General features: G+C 40.9%; 1 protein-coding gene across 4 annotated transcripts in view; it reads left to right on the plus strand.

Annotated features, from left to right (window-relative positions):
• Window positions 1-17,873, plus strand: part of grb10b (growth factor receptor-bound protein 10b) — a 72,895-nt gene that overhangs the window by 49,185 nt on the left and 5,837 nt on the right. For 3 of the 4 annotated variants that reach the window (XM_004568048.5, XM_004568049.5, XM_004568050.6), the window contains exons 6-8: window positions 11,517-11,673; window positions 15,528-15,643; window positions 15,890-15,964. In XM_004568048.5, the coding sequence (XP_004568105.2) occupies window positions 11,517-11,673; window positions 15,528-15,643; window positions 15,890-15,964 (348 nt within the window). Of the gene's footprint in view, window positions 1-9,554; window positions 9,982-11,516; window positions 11,674-15,527; window positions 15,644-15,889; window positions 15,965-17,873 lie in introns of those variants that run through there. The other variant, XM_012923800.5, reaches the window with a different exon arrangement.

Below are 17,873 nucleotides of genomic sequence, written 5' to 3' on the forward strand. Positions count from 1 at the left end.
TGTGGAAAAATGCAAATGCTTTACAAGTCTTGATCCAGCCCTCGTTTATTAATATTATGCTTCCAGCTAGACTCATGTGATCATTACTTCTCAAAGTCATTCAAAGTTTTTCTTTGGACACTGGTGTTTTCTGTCCAATCATTATGGCTGCCCATTTTCACTTAACACTGCTGACCTATGAATCATTAAAGCATAAAAAATTAACTCGTAATTAATCCCCAATTCTAGAGATGAACCAGTGTTGTCTGCATACACACAACTTGGGGAAAGAACCACATTTAAATTGTATCTTTAGGCACATTATTACTAGCAGCCTGTCACACATTTGTTTCATTTCTTTAGTTGAATCTATGGGAGAAAAAACATCCAGTTTGACAGGGATCAAGTTGTTGCTCTTTTGCACAAACAAGGTGATTTCCAAACTGAAAACCTGACAAATCTTTGTATTGTTTGAATTGTATAATACAATTTGAGGAAACTGGACAAGTCAAAAACGACAGAAGCGGCAGGCCTAAAAAAACAAACCCCAAACCATCTACAGCAGGTGGACAGCTTCTTAAAGTAATTTCTTTCAGAACTACGAAAAAATCCAACAAAGACCTGATATTTGTTGAAGCATTGTTGTTATAAATACTTAAAATAATCCCATATCAGCCATGGTGCTGCAGTATGATTAAAAGCACATAAAGTAGAGCAATAAAGATTAAACTGGAGGTTTGAGATAAAGTGTTTTAAGTACTTTTATTTTGAAGTTCAAGAGAAAGCGAGCAAGAACATGTTCGTTCTTGAGTAAGCCCAAGAATGAAGCTAAACTATCGCTAAACCGGAAGAGACCTCCAAGTAAATACTGATCCCTTTTCATCCCAGCATCCCTACTGTTTCATCAAAGACTTATGTTTTAGTGACGGATTTAGGAGGCATTTACTTTTTGGTGAGATTTGGTCCTTCCTTGGGGTTTTGGAAGAAAGCTCCGAGCGTTGCATATAATTTAGTTGTTTTTACTACCTCTCAGTATTAATTTTAACTGAATAATTTGTCTTTTAATGGGAGCATGGTGAGACCACCCAGGCACTGGAGGATGATACACCTTTAAGGGTCCATCTTTCACTCCTTGTCCCCGAAGCAGTGTAAGATTAGAAGCCACATTTCTCCCAGCTAAAAGGGCGGGATCATATTACTCCCACAACTAATGGGAATCCCTGATACTGTTTGCTTTCTGCTCTGTTTCTCAGTCTATACGTGATGGTCTGTGTCAAATATGTGTGAGAATACTTTCATTCATCAGATTATGATAACAGCTTAACGTGTAGTGCATGAAGCTTAACTAAGTATTTTTACATCATCAGGCCTTTTCTAGCACAAGGTTTTCAGGGAATGTTTTTCTTTCTTCTTGCACACATATTTCAAGGTGTATGTACATGTGTATGTATACACATGTCCGTTTGTTTATATCCGTGCGTCGCACATAGACAGCTGTGTGTTGCTGCCTGTAGGCATTTTATCTGGCTGAAGCTGAACAGAGCTGTTGGACTCATGTAGGTCATGAAGACTGCATTTCCCTCTCTCCTAGCCTTCCCCCGTTCGCTCGCTCTCTCCCTCTCTGTCTCTGACTGGGGAAAGTAGGACAGATCAGATTTCAGAAACTGCTGCTGTGGAAAGGCAAAAAAAGGAGAGAAGCGACAGGAGTATGAGGGAGGAAGAAATTAAAAGCTGCTAAGAGGGATAATTTAAGTATTGTTAAAGGGTTTTTTTCAGTTATTTATTACATGAATTTGTTGCTAAGTTATGCTTTTAGTGTAAAAAATGAAACCATTTATCTCCCTAGATTGCAACAGACTGTTTGGATGTTTACAGACGGTGGTTAGCACTGTTGCCTCACAGCAAGGAGATCTTGAGTTCAATTCCACCATCAGGCCGGGGTCTTTCTGTGTGGAGTTTGCATGTTCTCCCATGTTTGTGTGGGTTCTCCCCGGGTACTCCGGCTTCCTCCCTCTGTCCAAAGACATGCACTTAGTGGGGTTAGGTTAACTGGAAACACTAAATTGCCCATAGGTGTGAATGCGGGAGTGAATGTGAGTGAATGGTTGTCTTTGTCTCTATGTTGGCCCTGTGACAGACTGGCAGCCTGTCCAGGGTGTGCCCTACCTGTCGCCCTATGACAGCTAGGATAGGCTCCAGCGCTCCCTGTGACCCTGAAAAAGATAAGCGGAAGCGAATGGATGATTGAATGCCACTAGAACTGCTTTCCAAATCGAGGAGACGGCTCTTAAGTAAAAAATAAATGGCATGGAAAAGCCAGTTATGTTCTTTTGTTTGTTTGGTTTTTTTTTTTACCTATAAGCATCCCTTGGAAGCTTTAACTTGGAAAAATGTAGACGATAGGGAAAATGACAAAAAGAAGGGAAACGCTGAAATCAACCAGCCTTCAGACCAACTTTTTTTCCCCATTGCTTAAAGACTCTGATCCAAGAAACTTAAGAGACGAGTGCTCGACTCAAAAAGCTGGCAATGGGATTTGTGTCAGCAATGAGAGAGAGAGAGAGAGAGAGAGAATGTGACAGACAGACACTGTGATCTTGATGTCTCCAGAGAAAACTCCCATTATTGAGGACAGTTTGTACAGAACGGAGGCACATGCTGTGATTCCTCTGAATGGGAAATCGTTGTTTGTACTTGCCTGTTATGCTATTAGTCTCTTTGTTTTTTCTTCAATCAATCATGCTACAGAGACCTGTAGCTTCCTCTCCCTTCTGTAGCGTAAAAATGTAGTTAGATTTTATAAAATTGTATGAAATGCAAATGAGAGGAATACACTCACGTCAGCTGGTCGTTTCAACTTTCTTCAGGGTCACAGTTCAACACTGTCACTGCTTGCCATACAACAAGTGGACCATTCTTGGTTTAGTGCCAAAATCATACTAATGATGTCATCCTTTGTTCATCCAATTCCACCACCCCCTCATCTTGCCCTCCTGCTGTAATTGGACAGTGTGTCCAAATCAGCAGTGGTCTGAAAGCACATTTGCTCCCCAGGGTTTGATGGCAATCAGCCCTGGTGCACAATTAAGCATTTACTGCCACTTCTAATCCTGTTGGTAAAATATTTGACTCCATGCGGGGTGTTTCTCAGCAGGTAGTCACAGTAAATAGGGGGACTCCGTTCTTGCATCGTGGTAACCCAGTCTAGATGGCCTTCACTAAAGCGTGTTGCCATAAACTGTGCATGTTCAACCAATTTTTAATAGTGTGCCACTAAAATTCAAATGAACATTAGTAAATTGCATGGATTTTTACATTTTTGGGTAAGCATAGTTTCCTCTAGTTTTCTTATCAACTTTTTTGGCATTAAAAATACACAAAATAACTGACTACGCTGTAGCTGTATTTCGGCAGTGGCTTTCTTTTGTAGCACGTACTGAATGAACAGTTCTGTCTTAAGTTTACGAGAGACAGAAGTAATGTAACGGCTAGCTTCGAACAAGACCCACGCTTTAAGAAAAAAAAAAAAAGATTACACATACCAAATAAACACACTTTTAATACATGTTAAATTCAGTCACGTTAATTACTTCTGTTACCGTGACCACATTTTATTGCCACTCCTGTAAACTCGTATTATTGTGTTTCTGTGGTTTAAAAATAATGCATTTAAAAACCGGGGCTGTGAGTTTTCCATTTAAAAGAAACAATTTGCTTTTAGAAAAGCAAGACTATAACAATGGGGTTTGTGACAAATAGTCAAATTACAGTAATTGTAATTTTACTTGACACATTTATCAAGTTCATTTAACTTGGCTGCTTTTATAACCCACTAAACTTGAATATGACTTTGACCTAACTAATAAAGTGCAGATGGGGTCTGAGGTGCTTTTAAAATGGCAACTAACACTTTAGTTGAAGTCAAAATATAACGTACCTTCCCTCTACCTTCATATTCCTAATATTAATTTCCTGTGGCTGTTAAATACTGTTTCTTATCCAAATGTCTGACCTAAATTTTTGCTACATGGCCTGCTTTGGTAATTAAATTTGACTCAGTTCGGTTCTGGAATCCTCCAAGCTTTAACTTTGGGTCTAAATGGGTGTTAAGACTCCATTGTTTACAGACAGAGCAGGCTCTGTGGGCTAACTAACTGCCCAATATAGAGTGTATAGTCTTCTTCCTGGCTGCACAGTGGCAGAGATGGCAGCTTGCCACCATACTTAAATGTGTACAGTTACTGTGCACTGTTTCCTTCTTTGCTTCTCTCTATACATCAGTCCTCTTCATCATCTTTTTTCCTCTGTCTGTCTCTTGTCCAGTAAACCTTTTTTTTTATTCTTGCCTTCTGGACTTTGCCCTATCCTGGCTCTGCTAAGCCCAGATAGGCCCTTTTATATCTTGGGTCTTAATTTGATGCTGTAATTGGATGGTGAGGGACCACTCACTATCCTTTCTTAGTGAGTCAGCAGAGTATTCTTGGCTAATGCCTCCCACTTATGCTGACTACAGGCATTGACCAGGGATGGCCAATTGTCCCAGGCTCATTCAGGTTTTTGTGCCTCCATCTCATCATCCAGACGTCAGTTTCCAGGAGCGCCCTGGACCACACACAGCCCTGCATTACAGTCAGAGGGGCTTTATAAGGCGTACTTGTTAATGGGAATATGGAACTAGGGTGGGTCGTGTGAGCCAAATCAGCCTATCAATGGCTACAGTTCTTCTCTGGCAACATGAAGGGCTTTTGTAAAACAGAGATGGCAGTTATACAGACGGGTGGCAATTAAAAGAAAAACCTGAACCCTTGACCCTTTGCTGGTAGTTTTTGTCCACTTGTGTGCTTAGAGGGAAAGGCCACTGAAAATCACTTTGAAGTTGACTTGACCTTTAAGAAAGCCTTTTATCAGTCTTCAGAGCTCAACCTGTAGAAACACATGTGGGATATTAGACCTACATCAAAGAAAATAACAGTCGGCACCATCATCAACATGACACAGCAAGGCATATTGAAGCTATTCTGGTGACCTAAAGCCTTACTAAGGCAATACATTCAAATGTTTGCATCAGCATTGTTGCGTCTTCACCAGGGTGTGGGGGGATATCCACACTAACTTGCACCAGGTGTTAGGGCTGCACGATTTTGCATAAAATGAGAATCACGATTTTTTTGGCTTAGAATTGAGATCACGATTCTCTCACGATTTTCTTTTCCAGTATAAATATTTATTGCACTTATTAACTGCACATCAACTTCGTAACAGTTGAGACTGAACATAAAAACAATAAATAAACATAAAACTACAAATGTCTCACGTTTTGTTGTTGCCGCAAAATGTTGTACTGCTTGAAATTCCGTCTCCACCGTTGCTCGGCGCTGCGTGTACAGAGCAGGTAGTGCAACAATAGAAAAATAGTTGCGGGACGGCACTGTGTAGCGTTTGTCTAGGGTGTTGATCATTTTCCTAAATCCCTCGTTTTGCACAGTGTTGATGGGAGCCATATCTTTGGTCAGGTGATAAGTGATAGCCTCCGTAATTTCTTTGTGCCTGTGGGAGTTCGACGTGTATAGGGAAGCGCTGTATAAGGTTCCCGTTATTGATGTTTGGGTGGTTGACCGGGACGGATTTTCTCCTGTCACTTTCTCGTCATCCCTGACGTGCTCTCCGTTGTTTTTTCCCTGCTAATTTTAGCATCACACGGCACAGCTTCTGTACCACGTGGTATAAGGCTCCGCCCTTGTCATTTGTTGAGCAGGAAGAGTGAGCGCTTGTTTTCTTGCAGATTACGTCCCGGATCAAAATGCCGGGACGTCGTCATCGTCTTTTTTTTTTTTTTTTTTTTTTTTTTTTAAATCGTTGTCATTTGGAAATGAGATCGCACATAAGTATGAATCGAGATCGCGATTTTCTAACGATTAATCGTGCAGCCCTACCAGGTGTACAAATTCCCACTGACAAAGTGGTTTTGCATGGTTTCAAATCCATTGGATGTTGAATTTAAGTGCAGGAGTTTTTAATAGTCAGTGTTCGCTTGCAACACCTGCAACATCCACAAATGATAATACATGGACCCCTTCCAAAATTACAAAGATAAAACTATTTAAAATGTGCATAGTTAAAAATGCCATAGTTAGGTAGCTCATGTAATCCAGAAGGTTGAGATCATATTAGTAATGACAAAGAATAATTGAGACATTTTATTTCTAATTCATCACTTATCTTTGATTACAGTGAATTAAATATGGATGTTGTTAGCGTCGTCCCCACTTTCCCTCCTACTGTTTTATGAACACTGACTCCTCTCCTATGGCACAGCTGTCATCCAGCCTGCCATCTTTTTTACCTTCTAACAAAACTTCCTGTATGTGTTGGATCTTAATGTGTGCAGGCTTGTGTGCCAAATGGCTAATAGTCTTTAGTAACTCCTGTCTGATGTAATAGCTTGTAATGTGTACGTAATACCAGTGGAACTATTTATAGAGCTGCAGCCAATTCTCAGAGATTGATGTGAGTGTGCGTGTTGGCTGCAGGGCATGCACACACATGCTTGTGTACATATTTCAGCTTTGCTTTGACCCAACTGTATTTCTCCAATTTGTGTCTAGCTGTATCTTTGGAGAATTCTGCATGTATGTTTGTGCAGATACTGTAATATACAAAAAAAATGGGTCAGTGTATATGAAGATGCATATATGAACACATCTGGTTCCGGTCTGTCTGGATTATGTATATGTGTGTTGCTAGAAGCTTTCAGTCTCTCTTTGGGGGATTGCATCACGGGGCAGCTATCAGACCTGAGTCATCACAGAGGTTGAGAGGCCCTCTGAAAGCTTTCCTTCCTCTCTTCTACTATATGCACAAATTTCTTTTGGTCATACAGTTGTATGTTGTTTTTATGAACACTAAGGTATGACAGAAAAGGAAAATTTACTTTCAAACCAAGCCACACACTCTCGTAGCTCATTGGTGTATTCCTGACTGTTTTAACAGTGAAACATGTCCATGTGTTGGTTCTTTAGTAACATAAAAACGGATGCTTTTCCAACAATAAGTCATGCTGTTCTTGCAGATGCTGGTTATTATTTTCAGTAGTTAATCCCAGTTTTAGCTTCATCATGTGTCTAGAAAGCAACACAGGCTCAAATATAGACATGCATTCACTTGAATTTTTTAGGTGGTGCTGACGGTTTTACGATGTCTTAACTTGACAAGGTCAAAGTCTATTAATGCCGTTAGTGATCATGATTGATTGATTACAACTGGAAGTTTCTCTATGCCAGGTAAGGGTTTGTTGGACAGCACTCAATGGACTGACCAATACTCGGAACAATGGGAACGCCCAAAAACCTTAAAGTTTGAGTGAAACTTGGAGCTGCCCACATCATAAAGACAAATGCTTTTTGGTGAAGTTTTCTGGTCAGACTAGACAAAGACTGAGCCATATGGCGACAATGACAAAAGGTATGTTTGGAGGAGTAAATGTGAGGCTTTCAAACCTAAAAACACTGTACTGACTGTTAAGCGTGGTGGAAGCATCATGTTCTGGGCCTGTTTTGACACTAATGGAATTGCAAAAAGTAGATGGAATCATAATTATTCAACTTTACTTTACATCAGCAGGTAGATGGTCGAAACCTTGACACTACTGGTTTTTCCAACAAGACAACAATCTCAACACTCAACATTAGGCTTCTTGAGTAGTTTTCTCAAAAGCTGATTTCAACCCTGTTGCAAAATTTGTGGACTGTACTTAAAAGCCAGGAAACCAACCAATTTAAATTAACTCAATTCTGCCAAGAAGAGTGTCCAAATATCAAGCCAGAATTATGCTATGAGTTTGTTGATGGTTACTAAACTTACTAAGCGATTTTAACATAATATTAGTGGAGGTCTATGGTATGTACAACTTTGACCCTGTGTGGATTAGAGAAAATGCCATCAGTCTAGTAACTGGTGATTTCTGGTTGATTTGCATAGGTGTGTGTGTGTGTACCAGAGTACCACCAGCCATGCATGGTTTCAAAAAATATTTGTTTACTTGGCAGTTTTGTTCAGTTTTAGAGTGATCTTAATAAAACAGGTGCACAGTCATAGAATGTAAATTGGCAAAGATGGTGATACAATGCTTTTAAATAGTTAGTGCAAAGGAGTTCTAATTTACCAAAAGAAGAGCACTTTTGTTGACCCTCACAGCCCTAATGTGCAAGGTTTAAAAAAAAAAAAAAAAAAAAAAAACCCCCAACAACAAAACAAACTCGCTACTAAACAGTTTGATTAAATCACATGTATGATGCGTGCAGCCTTCCTGGGACTTTCCTTGCTTGCCAACAAACTGTGACGTATGCATGGGAGTGTGTCCTGGTCTCAGTGAGGGTGAATGCAGTGACAGTGAGGGGGTGTGTGGGAACAGCTGTGCAGGCTAGAGACGGTTAACAATAGAGCTTTCATACTACACATTCTGCTGCAGCGTGTCACCAGACAGTCTTTCTTTTTCACTTCCCTCTGCTTCCCACTCGTTTTCCTTCACATCTCACATCCGTCTGTCTCTTTCTCCCTATCCCACACACACTCCCACATACTTGCCACTGCCCATGTTCAATCATACACTTCTCCCTTGCTCGCTCACTCTCCCCCTGTCTCCCCTCTCTCCCAGCCTTACTCTTTCCCGCTCTCTCCCCAAAGTTTCCCGCTACCACTTTAACCACTATTTCCTCCTTTCTTCCGAGGAACTGTGCTCATTTTGTCATCACACCTCACCCACACATGTATAAGCACACGCATCCTGCTTTTCCCAGAAGAAGTAAGGGGGGGAAGGGGAAGTTACTTCAAGGATAAGGTAAAGCTCCTCTTGCCTTTCCCAGACGGGGTGTGTCAAAGCTTTTGTCTGTCTGATGCTATATTAAATATCAGAGTTGAAAGGAGCGGTGTGTGTGTGTGTGTGTGTGTGTGTGTGTGTGCATGTGTGCAGAAGTCTCTAGCTTTTTTGTTCTTTAGAGAGAAAGAATGTTGGCACAAAGCGAGCCACTACGGGAGAAGTAGGAGGTTGGAGTGCTGAAGTGCCAGCCCAGGTCTGTTTCATTTCATTTGCACTGTAATGAGTCTTGTTACTGCTGTAAGCTGGGAGTTAAAAGTTAAGCCACATAAAGGGAGGAATGCAGGTAAGAAGGGAGGGAAGGTGAACACAAAAGAAGGAAAAACGGACAAGCCTCCGAACGTTCACCTAAAAACTTGCGAACATTTTGGAACGAGAGGAGCAATAAAGAGAAACTTTTTTTGGGGGGGGGGGTTGTTGTCTTTGTCCTCTTCACTGTGCCGCACTCTTTCCAAACGTGCCCCCTCTTGCATCGAGCTCTGAAAAGAAACTTAAGCACAGATCGTCAAGAGGTCTGAAAAAGTTGGCTGTGTTTGTGCATGACTGTGCGTATGTGTGTCTACTTGAGTGCCTCGGAGGGAGCGTGTGTGTGTTGTGTGCGCGCCTAGGTCTGTGTGGGAATGATTACATCAGCCTGCTGCAGCTTTATGATTGGTTAGTGAGCGTGTGGTTTGATTCAGTGTGCCTCAGAGCCCATGGCTGAGGCTGTAACCCTTTGTGAGGGAGAGAGAGAGACAGAGCATAGTTGTCAGACTCAACCGGCACTGGAAGCACTCTACTGTACCATCTGATTGCCGACTGCTTCAGTGTCTTCGTCCTGTGCGCTGTATACATACCGGCATTAGGTCACACAGACAGTTTGTTCTTTTCCTTTCCTTTTTTCTTTTTTGGAGACTGCAGTCTACAGATAGACTTGAGGACTAGCCTCATGACAGGTAGCACAACTGTCAGCTGTTGGCATTCAAATTGGTACCTTTCTTTCTGGAGGACACAGGGCGACAGAACAGCGAGGTTTTCTGTCTTATTGACTATATTGGAGTGAGTGCGCTTATGTGAGTGTTTGGGGGAGCCGATTCATTCCGAAAATGCCTTCGTGTTCCCCGGACTGCTGCCTATTGCGGGCCGTGGAGGTAAGACCCCTCTTCCTGTGTCTCATTTCTCTTTTCGCCTCCCTCTCCTCTTTTTACAATTTAAGACATTTTCTCTTTGAAGTACTTTCACGTTAAACCTGAGGCAGGAAATGTAATGTGTAAATACTGTTAAGGCCGAAGACATTTTTCTTTTTCTTTTTTTTCCCTTTTCCAAGATGTGAGCAGAGCAAAAGGATCCAAATACGTCAGCACCCTTGAAAAGGGGTATATGCTCCATTGCGTTTCATCTTAAACATCTTTGATGGGCAGAGTGCCTTAGGCCTGGCTTGTGCAAACTGTGATGCTATAAGCTGGGTATTTGCTCAGGAAGAGAACAGAATTTCTTTGTCATGATATTATGTGGGAGGCATGCATACATGTGAAAGCTTAGCCTACACAGGAATCCAGCCTACTAAGGGCTGCATTTGTCTGTAGGTTAAGTAGGTTGCTCTAGTTTCTCTGGGGGCCATTAGAAATGTATCAAGTAAATGTTAACACATGTTGTCCTGTTTATTAAAAAAATGGCTCTGGGAACTTGGACTGTCAAAATCCCCTGGATTATGTGGTGGAATAAAAGGCTTATCCACAGTATAGATGTAGTGCTACTAATGCTAATATTAGACGCCTGGATAGTGATGGTAGGCTCTCACACAGATGGGATATTAGAGGAAGGTTTTAGCTGTTCAGCACCTCATGCATTATTGCTGTACAGCAATATATAGAAAGATCAGTGGAGTAGATGTGTTTACATTTTATGCAGAGGTGTAACAGCGCTCCAAATTTGTTTGTCCTTTTTGTTTCGTACAAAATAAAAACAAATTCCACCTCAACCATCTCCAAATATTACAACCTTCCCCAAACGAGCATGCTTTTAATAGAAATATGGGTTTTATTGATATTATTTATTTTTGAGCTGGCTAGAGTACTATTACCAACGTTCATGATGCTACTGTGTGAAATGCGTTATTAAAGAAAGTAAACAATTTAACAACAGTCAGTTCGAGTTAAGACAGTTTTGTTTGAGGTTAAGCTGGAAAGCACAGTGTTCGTATTCCTCATCTTTTATATACTGTAACTTAAAACTGTGCTTACTTCTCTTTGAGCTGTGTTCAGTACGTACCCATTTGGACCGGCTTTGTGTTCACAAGAGCGGACACTTGTTATGCACTGGAGTGTATTTGCTTTTGTATTACATCGACAAGTTGCTATAAGAAAATCTCATCTGTTATTTCTAACGCCACAATTACCGTATAGTTTTGAATGTCTGTTCTTTTCTATTGTGTGCCGTAATTACAAGGCTGCGTATGCTATAGTGCATAAGGTGCTATATGAGAAACCGTATTGCAGTGTTTGAGGAAAATTGCTGGCTTCACCCACCTATTAGACTCTAGTGTTCAAAAAAAGGATTTGTGTAAAAGTCACGATGGGTTTACTGTAAAAGTTTCTTCTCACTTTTTTTTTAGTATTTCGTTTGTCAGACTACCTTCATGTGATTTCTGTTCACTCAAACTGAAACCTTGGATTTCTTGTCACAGATTGTGAAGATCTTCAGTGAAGACGGCATGGGTAAAGTTGTGGAGATCCCAGCCAACATGACAGCCAGGGACCTGTGCCAGCTCCTGGTTTATAAAAGCCATTGTGTGGATGACAACAGTTGGGCACTTGTTGAACACCACCCACTGCTAGGGCTAGGTAAGGAACAGAGCTGTAGAAGCCTGAAAACATTCTCAGTCTCATACACAGACACACATACCCGTGAGCACACATGAACAGGCACATTTTCCCACACAGAAACCCATGGGCTCATGGGTGGGCTCAGACTTGCAATTCAATCACTGAGTTACAGGTGCATTGATATTTATGCATGCATGCATGCATGCATGCCCGTATACTTGGCTGGACAGTTGAGGCGCTGATTCTTACCCAGGCGTGTATTCAAGCATGAGTGCATGCTAGAAAGCATATGCATGCATGAAGCCAAAAATTCCATTGATCTTATCCAGTATCACGCAGTGGCTGTGTGGAAAGTTGCAGTAGCCGATAGGAGGGTTATTTTAGTACTGACAGGTTAATTATTTTCACATTCAATAGAGAAGAGACAAAAGATTATTTGGGGAAGAAATATCTAAAAGAAAGCTCAAAACCGAGCAGTTAAATGAGAGCAAAAGACAGTCTAATCTCCATGTGTGCACGATTACATTAAAATCAATATCTTGAGGTTCTTTTAGTATGCTTTTGATTGTTGTTTAATTTTTGAGAAAGTAGTTCCAGTGCAGAGTAATTATATTGGACGTCCTGATATTTTTAACTCTGGCAGACTGATTTAAGATCAAATAAAAACAATACAAAACAATCATAATGGGAATGGATAAAGAATCCAGGACACTTCCACCTGTCATTATGAGCCCTGATCTATTTGTTGGGAAATATTTTGACCTAAAATGTGATTACAGTTGATACGGTTTGAGAGGTTGGTGGTTATGTGTTAGCAGATGGAGTTGTTTAAAGCTTTTGTTACTAGACCTGCTATTGTAACTGATGGAGAGGTGAAGCCAATGAGTGCACCAGATGCTGACCTGATGGGGATGATTTTGCTGCTCATTAGTAGGGACATGTGTAGTGTGTTATACTATATGTTCTTCTTGTATTTAGAGGTAAACACTGCTGAAGTTATTCAAAAAGGTGGAAAGAAGGTAACGCAGTGCGGCCGACTTGGCTTAACATTTACCCCGATTTGCTAAAAAGTATAAGAATGTGACATTTAGTTTCGAATACTACCAAACTACTAATGTAGCATTATAAAGACACAGCTCTATTTTAACTTGGTGCTGCATTAAGAAGGCCGCAGAGGTTTACATTTATGTCCGGGTGATTTTTGTGCTAGACTCAGCAGTATAAGAGGGGCTTTGGAAGGTTGTGGCCAGCTGACTGTTTAAGAAAAAAGGAAAGAAACCCCCGAGGAGGGGGCAATTATAAAGCACTTATGAGAGACAAGTTGAGCCTGTGCTCTCTGCTCATGTCTGCACAGTTGAACAGATGTGGGAGAGAAGGGGGTGTAATTTTATATAGAGCTGCATGTCTGGAAGTGAAGTGCACAGTAGACAGAAACACGGTTTAACACACAAAAAAAAAGACATTTAATTTATGAACCAGTAACTTGTGTCAGTATATTTGTGTAGTTTTATTTATTTTATTTTTTTGTGCTAGCTGTTAATGTTGTCAGGTGAGGAAACTTGGAATAATACGATCTGTTCTCTGCAAGTAAAAGTCCCAAAGCTCTAACCTTACATTTCACCATCTATCATGATCTGCTTACATTTCTCATCACTCCTGCCAGCACCTTGCTGCCAAATACAGTTAAGTTGGCTTATTGTGAGTGACATCATTTTTGGCTGGGAGCCCTTTATTCTGTTCTGGCACACCTGTACTGCAACGCTGTTCTTTTCAGGTCTGGAATTGCTACTTATCATCTCCAGTGTTTAGACGTTTCAGTAAGTGAGACGTCAGCGTGCCGTTTGTTAATGTTATACTTGCTTCACTCCATTTGTATGTGTGTTCTTAAAAAAAAATCAAAGTAAGCTCAGTGTATGCATCACAACACATTTGCTGACACATTTCCATATATGTGGCTCTCGTCAGTATTTTTGAGTAGCTAACAGATGTGCTTAATTGCTTGTCACAGGCCATAATTACATTTGTTTACTTTATTCTCCCTCAAGTATTGATTTTGGGTTGTTGTTTTTTTTTTTTTAATAGCCTTGTGCCCATAAAAGACAAAATTGCATTTGTGATAAATGCAGTTAAGTATTTGATGGAACGTTTTAATATCCAAAACTCGGTTCGGTAGCTGTTTGCTGATATTTAATTGCGTGAGAGGTGCCGGCCACTGTAATATGTGCATTAAATATTTCTTTCATATAGTGAAATTGAATTGTAGCAGTATGTGAGACTCCTGCCTCCATTTGCGTGCGCACCCCCGCTTTATGTCGGGTCAGCACACACGGCATGTGATCCCGAATGTGTGCACATGCAGTTGGACGGTAGACGAGAATAGATGTTTCCGGGAGTCTAGAACAATACGGTGCCTATTCCTGCTGCCCACTCTTGCTATGCTGCTGAATGGCCCTTTGAGATAAGTAACACTGACCTCTGCTAGTGGGTTTGCAAAGGTTAACAACTATCAGGCGGGGAGGTGGGGCTGCCAGGGTGAGTCACGGTCACGAACATGAGTGACTCATCAGACAGGCAACAGGATTAAACGGAAAGAGAAAGATGAGTCGTGACAGAGTGGAGATTGTGGCCGCGGGGGTAAAGAGGAGGGGGCTCATGGAATGAGATAATAATGTGAGATGAGTTTACTGAAAAATTGCTCTAGAGTATTCCTTTTTTTACATGAAAGAGTTGTGTCTGATCTGGTGTCTAATGGTCCTCAAAAAGTTTGGTAAGTTCCACTATTTAATTAGATGCACTTGAAAAGGCAGGATGTCTTTAATTTAAGACATGACAGGACTCGGAGGCTGTAACCGTGTGACTCATGTTCCGGTCCAATGTGTCACAATCAGAAACTCTAAATCAGCAGGACCTCTGACTCCACATTCCTTCAAGGACACTTTTAGTTGATTCGCAGATTTAACCATTTATTTAGTAGCACTGAGAGGCACTGGGCACGAACCAATAAATCACATCTGTAGTTTAGTGATTTATATGGATATATACTACATAGGGAATATATAAACATACATATGCCAGGAATCACTACAGTTTGATGCTGTGAGAAATCCTATTGTGATTCCATTCTAATCTGAGATTCTATTCGGTGCTTAATTGAACTGTCAGATGTACAAATACTTACATTTGTGGGATTAGCATAAAGTATTTGTATATCCCATATAGATGTTGGCACTCAGTGCCCTAAGCAATATTTATGCAAAGTTTAATCAAGATTGGTCCACTCGTCAGCGACAGAGATGGGGAACATACGGACATATGTACATTGCAATTATTATAATGACATCCTGTCCTTTTTTATCTTGGGAAAAGATGAGATGACATCATACTGCTTCTATGTTTTGTTTTTGTTTTTTTAAATTTAGACCAAATGACTGCGATTGATTCCTTTCTGGCTCTGCTGTGTAGTAGTAGTAAACACGGTTACTTCTAATTGTAAAAGATTCCTGGTTTGAGCACGGAAGGAGATGCAAACTCACAAGCTAGCTAGTGTACTCCTCATGCCGGTGCCAAGCCTGTACAAATGGGAGGGTTTCATTAGGAAGGGCATCCGGCGTAAAATCTGTGCCAAATTAAACATCCACCGTGGCAATCTCCTGGGAAATAAGGGAGCAGCCGAAAGTACCCCACTGAGTTTTTGTTTTTGTTTTTTTTCTCCCCCCTTTAAGTTTCATTTCTGGTTTACAAGAAATGTTGATGACTAATATTTCTCTTGTTTAATTATTTAAGTTTGGTGCGAGGGTGTTTGTGAGATGTTGAAGATGTTTTCGGCCAAGCTTGTGAAATTAGCTTGACTTTCTCTTCCCGTCTCCTCTCAGAGCGCTGTCTAGAAGACCATGAGCTGGTGGTTCAGGTCCAGGCCTCCATGAACAGCGACGGTAGATTCCTCTTCAGGAAGAACTATGCCAAATATGAATTCTTCAGAAACCCCCTGGTAATTATTTTTCCTGACACACTTCTTTACTTGCCACGTCACTCGTGACGGCATCTTGTTGAAATACAGAGCCTGTAAAAACAGCAAATTTGAGCCAACTTAACCTTGCAGATTATTTCATAATTACAGCAGACTGCAATAATGAAAGTAGTCACCTGTGCTTCTGTCACAAAATCTGACACTATAATTATCGTCACAGTATCTGTAATTCTGCCTCTCTCTCTCCACACCTCCTTCTTTGAACAGACGTTTTTCCCAGAGCACATGGTCGCGTGGTGCCAGGAAACTAATCATGCAATTCTACCATCTCAGCTCCTTCAGGTACGTACAGCTCACACACGCTGCAGTCTCGCTGCTCTTCTTAACACGCAAACAGTTTCGTTTTCAGAGTCAGCACCTGCTACATACATACTGTACAATCAAGCTGGCATACCTCACCTCTGACCCTTAGACAGTGTGTCTCGTCAGAGCCTGCAGTAATAACTAGTGTTGATCCCCTGTTGACACGACTGTCTCGGCGCACACCACAGGTCCGGCTCTTGTGATGGATGGAATTAAGCCATCAGAAATAGAACGCAGAGTTTCGGATCTACCCTTGTGCGGTTGGGAATTTTTATTTATTTATTTTAATTTTATTTTTTTTATTGATTGAAATACAAGCAAAACACAGCTGAATTGAATTTTTTAACAGTGTCTTTTAAAATGTACAGACAGCGGAATGAATGATGGGGCAAAAAATAAAATATCTTCTAAAACATTTACCTTTTTAATGTTGTGGGAGGTTTGGGGTGGGGGCAGGTTGTGGACTGGAGGATTATGATGGTAATTCGGTGAGCCGCTTTTGTGAAGGAGGCTGGTCGGATATACTAAGATGCTTTTTTTGTCAAAGCTGTAGTAGCAACCAAAATGAAAAAACTTGATAGGTTTGCTGAAGTTTTTTAGTGGACTTTCTCTAATGTAGTTACAAATATGTGCTGTCGTTTTAATTTGCAGTGGGTGTGTCCAGTGGCTTCTGCTTAGCGGACAAAATTGTGCCTGTCAGTATCATCATATTCAGAGCTTCAGATCCAACTCGCAGCTGTACATGTTAGGAAATTATTCATGTTTTTATCACAGATGCTGTAAATGGCTGTCAGAAAAGCTGGCTGTCGATACATGTTAGATGTTGAATGATCCTTTCTCCAGACTTCTCACCCTTTAGGAAATCTGTAAGGACTTAGACAGGTTGGGCCGAGGCAGGTTTATATTCGTGGGATTTCCTGTGTATAAATCTCCAAATATCTTTATGTTCATACATCCATCTTCTGAGTGTCTCTGCAATAGGATTTAAACAATTTGCGTAGTTCCATAGTGGAAAATTTTCAAATGGTGACCTTTTGGTTAGAATGACTCGGGCCTCGAGCCATGTGTTCTGTTTTGGGGTTCTAGGTAATTACACTCAGTTTGTTTTTATTAGCCAAGTTGGGATCTGCACCTACCTGTTGTATGTTTTCTCAGTACTGTTTCCACATGTGTGTCATGTGTACTTTTTGGCTTCTCACTAATACTCCCAGTATACTCTTTACAAATATCAAAAAAGAGAAAATGTCTGGTAGGAGATTTTTTATTTATTTATTTTTTGAAATATCTTAATGGGATTGGCTGGCGTTCTCCTGCATCATGTAATGGAGCTGTCAGAGTTAAAATCACAAGTGCAATCCATCACTTCAAGGTAGCCACTCACAGAAAGCTTTTAAGTCCGGCTGATCATATAGAAGTTATGCGCCCTTATCCTCTGCATAGAGGAGTTAATAACTGGATCGGAATGAGGTGAGCTGGAGTTGTCAGGAATTTCCAGAGCCGGAATTCTTCCAAACACAAGATCTTTGCACTCAATTAGAATCCTGTGTAAACCAAGGGGCTCTCTAATCCTGAGCTCCTCCAGGTGTTTGCAATATTTGGCATTATGCAAGATGCATGTGAGTAAGTTACTGAAGCGAACGGCCTCCAAGGGACAGCTCTTTGTATTAACGTTCCGTGTGACTGTGCAGAGTTTGGATAATGTTCATGCACGAAGCCTAATGTCAAATTGTTTCCAAAACACTGGGAAACACATGCTTTAAATATTCAAAAGTACTGTGGAACAGTTTGCCTTTACCCGCAAGCCACAGATTCCAGATCAGCTTCAGTAACTCGACTTGCAGTTCACGGTGAAATGCTTTCCTAAAACATGGAAACCACAAACACCCAA

The sequence above is a fragment of the Maylandia zebra genome, linkage group LG11 (assembly GCF_041146795.1).
Source record: "Maylandia zebra isolate NMK-2024a linkage group LG11, Mzebra_GT3a, whole genome shotgun sequence".
Classification (NCBI taxonomy): domain Eukaryota; kingdom Metazoa; phylum Chordata; class Actinopteri; order Cichliformes; family Cichlidae; genus Maylandia; species Maylandia zebra.